Source organism: Monoraphidium neglectum (genome assembly GCF_000611645.1).
Source record: "Monoraphidium neglectum strain SAG 48.87 unplaced genomic scaffold scaffold03721, whole genome shotgun sequence".
NCBI lineage: Eukaryota > Viridiplantae > Chlorophyta > Chlorophyceae > Sphaeropleales > Selenastraceae > Monoraphidium > Monoraphidium neglectum.
Genome location: NW_014009908.1, coordinates 1 through 5124, shown reverse-complemented (window position 1 = coordinate 5124; position 5124 = coordinate 1). Strand labels below are relative to the sequence as shown.

Genomic DNA, 5124 nt, shown 5'->3' with positions numbered 1-5124 from the left:
CACACACACACACACACACACATTCCCCCCCCCACACACACACATTCCCCCCCAACACACACACACACATATGCACAAACATATCACCCCACCTGACAGCCAAATCACACACACTAAAACGCCTAGGCATGTGCATGCCCGCAAGGGCGCGTGCACACGCACGTGTGCGCACGCGTGCGCACACGACACACACACACACACACACCTACACACACACTCGCACACGCACACGCGCACACACACACACACTCGCACACGCACACACACACACACACACACACACACACACATTGCACGCACACATTTTGCACGCTCACGTGCGCCCGCACAGTGCATCCCGTGCGCACCAGTAGTTCTTGATGGCGTTGTCGGTGCGGCCTGGCAGGTGCTTGGCAATCAGCGCCCACTTGTTGCCCATCTGAGCGTGCATCTCGATGATGACTTGCTTCTGCAGGCGGGTTTTTGGGGTTTGCAAACGGGGTTCTTTGGAGTCGGACGGCGCCATGTTTGAGGATGTGCAAGTGGGGGAATGCATGCACGTGTGCACGCGTGAGCATGCATGTACGTACGTACGTGTGTGTGTGTGTGTGCGCGCGCGCGCGTGTGTGTGTGTGCGTGTGTGTGCGTGTGTGTGTGTGTGCATGCGTGTGCGTGTGCACGTGTGCGCACCTCTTCCTCTGTAAAGGGCTCCTTGTTGACCCGCGGATCAAGCTGATTGAACCACCGCAGCCGGCAGCTCTTGCTGTTGCGCCCGCCCCCCATGTGGCCGGCAATCGCCGTCCAGTTCTGGGGGCCGTAGCGCCCCACAAGATCCAGCAGCCGCGCGTCCTCCTCTGCACGGCGGGCGGCAAGTGCGGGGTCGGTGCGAGGTGCGACGTGAGCGTGTGTTGCAGAGGGATGTGGGGATGTGCAGGTGTGTGCGCACGCTCTGCTCATTTAACCCCACTCGCAGGGTGAGGGAGCCTAGACCCCCGCCCCCTTCACCCCCTGAGGTGCTTGTGCACACCTGGCGACCAAGTGGCGCGTTTGACGACCGTGAACCCCATCTGGTTCGAGTCCCCGGAATGGGAGTCGGGCTTGCCATCACTGTCGTCGCCCTCATAGGTTGCGGCGCCGTAGCCGCGCATCGTGCCCCCCGCCGCGGTAGGGGCGCGGGCGCGCTGCTGCCGCGTGCCTCTGCGGGCCTGCGCGAATTGCCAGGGAGGAATGCCTGAGCGTGGTGATATATCATAAGATCCCGGTTGGCAAGAGTAGGGGGATGGCGGATGAGCGGGTGGCTTTTTGTAGGTGAAGGCTCGGTCTTGCCGCTTGCAACGGCGAGGCGACTGTGTGTGGGAGACCTCAGCGCACCTGGATGCGAGTTGTATGCTGACGTTCGTCAGCAGATAGTTCGACACGTTGCGGTCTTCGCCCGGTCTTGCAGCAAGTGGGTGCACCTGCTGCCGTTCCGTGCGTAGGTGCTCAGAGGGGAGGTAATCGGAATTGGATGATGCAATTGATGTATAGAGCCGGTGCCTGTCGAAACACTCGCGCAAGAAGCGTTGTCCTTGGTTGTTTTACTCGGTTGAACCGAGCAGCAAGTTGCAAACCGACAAGTTGAGCAAGTTGCCAGACCAACAATAACATGGGCACAATCACGAATTAAATAATTTTCTGCCGCTCCAATATGCCACGTGCTTCGTGGTGCTCACAGACCTGTCCTTGTGTACAGGCAGTGCGTACTGCTGCACTTCCAACTCTGCTGGGGCACGCGCTCCCACGGGCTGCCCTCAACATCGCAAATTCCTGAACAATCCCCTCTACTGCAAACAAAATTTGACTCTGGCAACCTCCACGTGGAGGTTGTCGGTCCTGCATTGCAGGGCGTGACGAGAGCTTGTCTCACTTGCGCATGTGGCGTCACCACGCCAAAAATTGGGGATGGTTCATAACAAGAAAGGCCCCCAACAGAGCTCGCCAGTCACACACACCCGTGCATCCCCCACCACACACACACGCACGCACGCACGCACGCACGCATGCGCGTGCGTGCGCAGACACACACACACGCACACACACACACGCACACACACACACACACTACAGCACGCGTCCCTCAGGTCCCATATGGAACGAAAAGTCAGTTGTGGCACAGGTTCATGGCCCCCCAACCAACACGGCTTCTGTTGCACGGCCCTGCCCGCAATCCGAACCCCCCGCGACGTGGCACGCGCCGCCGGCCCATGCTTGCTTGCCTCGTGCCCCTCAATAGTCTTGCCCTGCTTCGGCAAAGTCTGACAAGGCGGAGCTTGAATTCGCGCGCACGCTGCTGGCGCTGCGCGGCGGTCCTACCCATCCCAACTCTGGCCCCGGGCCAAATTCCCGGCAGCCAGGGCTTCACCAAACGCTTTGATGTGTTGAATCATCCACAAATCAACGTGCCTGCCGCTTGAACTTCCACACGTGGTTGCACTGCAGGATGAGGTCTGGTCTCTGGGCATGAGTGCTGGCTGGGTGGCGCAGCTTGGCCACACCGTGCGCCCATCACCGACACACCTCACTCACGGATGCCGCTGGGTTTGAGCCTGGCCGGGCCTGCTCTGCACCCATCGACCTGGGGATCGAGCGCCCAGCCTGTGTGTTGTGCTGAGTGCCTGGCTGCATTGCACGAGTGTGTTTTGGTTGGGGTGGCTTGCACACCCTGGTGGTGCTCGGCAGCATGAGTTAGGTGGCCAGTCCTGCCTTGGGAGACAAGCGCGCGAGTGGGTCAAGCCGCACACATATTGGCCTGCCCGGGGGCTAGGATTCAAGACATCGATGGGGTGCGTGGCGGGCCAACAACCTAGTGAGAAGCTGGCCACCTAAAGTCGCATGTCTTTGCCCCAAATTCTATTCCGGCCCCCCTAGCTGCAGCATCACACGTGAGCTGGGGCTGGCGCCTGGTGCAAGGAATTTGCATTACACGCAACTGCTACAGCCAGATGGGCTAGCGCACCTCCGTGTGCGCGCGCGAGCGCACACAACTATACTCACACATGCACAAAAACGCACGCGCAGGCGCACACACTTGCACACAACCAAACACGCTTGCACACGGATGTCGCAAAATACCCGGAAAAGGTCGGCACTACCACTGTGCACACACGCCACATGCAGCAGGGGTGCACGTGCACGCCTGCAAGCGCGCCAGAAGAGCGCTATGTGCAGAGTGGCGGTTGAGCTACAAACAACAACCTCATGAAACAGCGAAGATACAGGATCAGCGGTGATGCTGCTTTGTGCAGGTCATGGACTGAAAACAAAGGTACCGCGGAAGGCAACAACCAAAACATGGCCTCGGAATGAAGTGGAGGAGGCCACATGAAGCGCCAAGGCGCGGGGCCAACCCTGGCAGGCGGGTCGCGGCCGAGCGGAAGCCCTGGGCGCGCTGCCGCAGCGTCGACACGCCGCACCGCTCGGCGGGCTGGTGGGAGGCGGCTCAAGATTCGGCGGGGCGGGGTAAGCGGCGCCGCCCTGGCGCGTCGCAACCCCCAGCGCGCATGGGGTTGCGGGCGCCGGCCGTTGCCACGTCCGCACCAGCCCCCAGCAAGCAACCCGTGGGCGCGGGCGCGCTGCGGCGGCCCCACGTCGACCTGCGCTCGAGGGTCGCAGGAGCGGCTGCGGCAATCGCGCGGCGGCAGAGGGAGAAGACCCGCCGCCGTAATCGCTGCAAGGCAGCGGGACGCCAGGTGCCGTGTCCCACTGGGGACCTGGCCGGGCGATGATGTGCTGTGCGCTGCGCCTGCTACCCTGCAGGCGCAGAGTGCCAACTGAAGCACGAGACAGCAGATAGCGCGGGATAATCAGATGGCGCTCTGCGCACGGCGGGCAGGGTGGCGTGGCGGCAGACAGCGCGGCGCCGGGCGGGGCCCTTAAAAGGCGTGGGTTTAGGGTTTAGGGTTTAGGGCCCTTGAAAGGCCTGCGAGCCGGCCGCCCTATGCTGCTGCAGGCGCCCCGGCACAGGGCCGACTGCCTGCCGGCTGGCGGCGGCGCCGCGGCCGCCGCTCGGCGGTGAGCGCTGAGCTCCGCTCAAACCGCGACCGTACCGCTGGGCCCGCTGCGAATGCACCACCCAGCCTGCTTGCAGGCGCCTTGGCCGGCCGCGGGCGCGATCGGCACGTTTGTGGCGAGCTGGGTGCGTGCGCCCGGGCTGCACTCCGCAGCTCTACAGCTGCGCCTGGCCATAGCGCTGCTGCCGCAGCTCCTGCGCGGCCGCCGGCTCGTCGTGCCTGAACGCGCACGCGGCGCCGCGCTGGCATCGGCCCAAGGGGTAGAACTTGCACGGCGTCTGATGCCGCGGCCGGCGCTGCTGCCCGGCGCCGCCGCTGCCGCCGCCGCTGCCGCCGCCGCTGCTGCCGTTTGCGGCGCCGGCCGCGAGCCCCTCCTGCTGCTGCCACGTCAGCGCCCCGCCGCCGCCGCCGCCGCCGCTCGCCGCCGCCTGGCGCACCGGCTGCTGCGGCGCATGTGCCTCGCGCTGCTGCCAGGTCAGCGCGTCGCCGCCGGCGCCGACGTAGCCTGGAGACTGGTACACCGCGGTGAGCAGCGGCGCGGGCGCGGGAGCGGGCGTGGCGGGGGCAGCGGGAGCATCCCAGCCGGCGTCCTGGCCTGAACTGCCCCAACCTGCATCTTGGGGCTCATCCCACCCGTGCTGCTCCAACTGCTGCTGCTGCTGCTGCTGCTGGACCGACGGGGGCCGCGCGGCGGCCTTGCGGGCCGCGGCCGCAGCAGCGACGGCAGCCATCAGCGACTGCACCTGCGCCGCCGCCGCCGCCGCCCTCTGCGCCTGCTGAGCTGGCGTCAGCGCAGCCGCCGCCCGAGCCGCCACCGGCGGAATTGCCTGCTGCTGGTGCTGCTGTTGCGGAGGCAGCTGCTGCTCCTGCTGCTGCTGGGACGGCAGCAGCTGCTGTGGCTGCGGCGGCGGCTGCAGCTGCGGCTGCGGCGGTGGTGGCCGCGGCGCCTGCGGCGGCGGCAGCGGGGCCTGCGGTGGCCGCGTTTGCGGCGGCGGCGGCAGCGGCGGCTGCGGTGGCGGCGACAGCGGCGCCTGCGGTGCCTGTGGCGGCGGCTGCGGCGCCTGCGGCGCGGGCGACGCCGGCGCAGCCGCGGCAG

The 5124-nt window shown here is 65.6% G+C and overlaps 2 protein-coding genes across 2 annotated transcripts; both read right to left on the bottom strand.

The window, feature by feature from the left end:
• Positions 1 to 313: 313 nt before the first annotated feature.
• On the bottom strand, positions 314 to 1046 carry MNEG_13263 (Transcription factor GAMYB; the record flags this gene model as incomplete). Its single annotated transcript, XM_014038265.1, has 3 exons — positions 314 to 448; positions 670 to 833; positions 1007 to 1046. 3 exons carry the CDS (start codon positions 1044 to 1046, stop codon positions 314 to 316), a joined length of 339 nt encoding a protein of 112 aa, XP_013893719.1.
• A 3137-nt stretch (positions 1047 to 4183) lies between these two features.
• MNEG_13262 (hypothetical protein) lies at positions 4184 to 4759 on the bottom strand (the record flags this gene model as incomplete). Its single annotated transcript, XM_014038264.1, has 1 exon — positions 4184 to 4759. The coding sequence occupies one exon, from the start codon at positions 4757 to 4759 to the stop codon at positions 4184 to 4186; it is 576 nt and encodes a 191-aa protein (XP_013893718.1).
• Between the last annotated feature and the right edge of the window lie 365 nt (positions 4760 to 5124).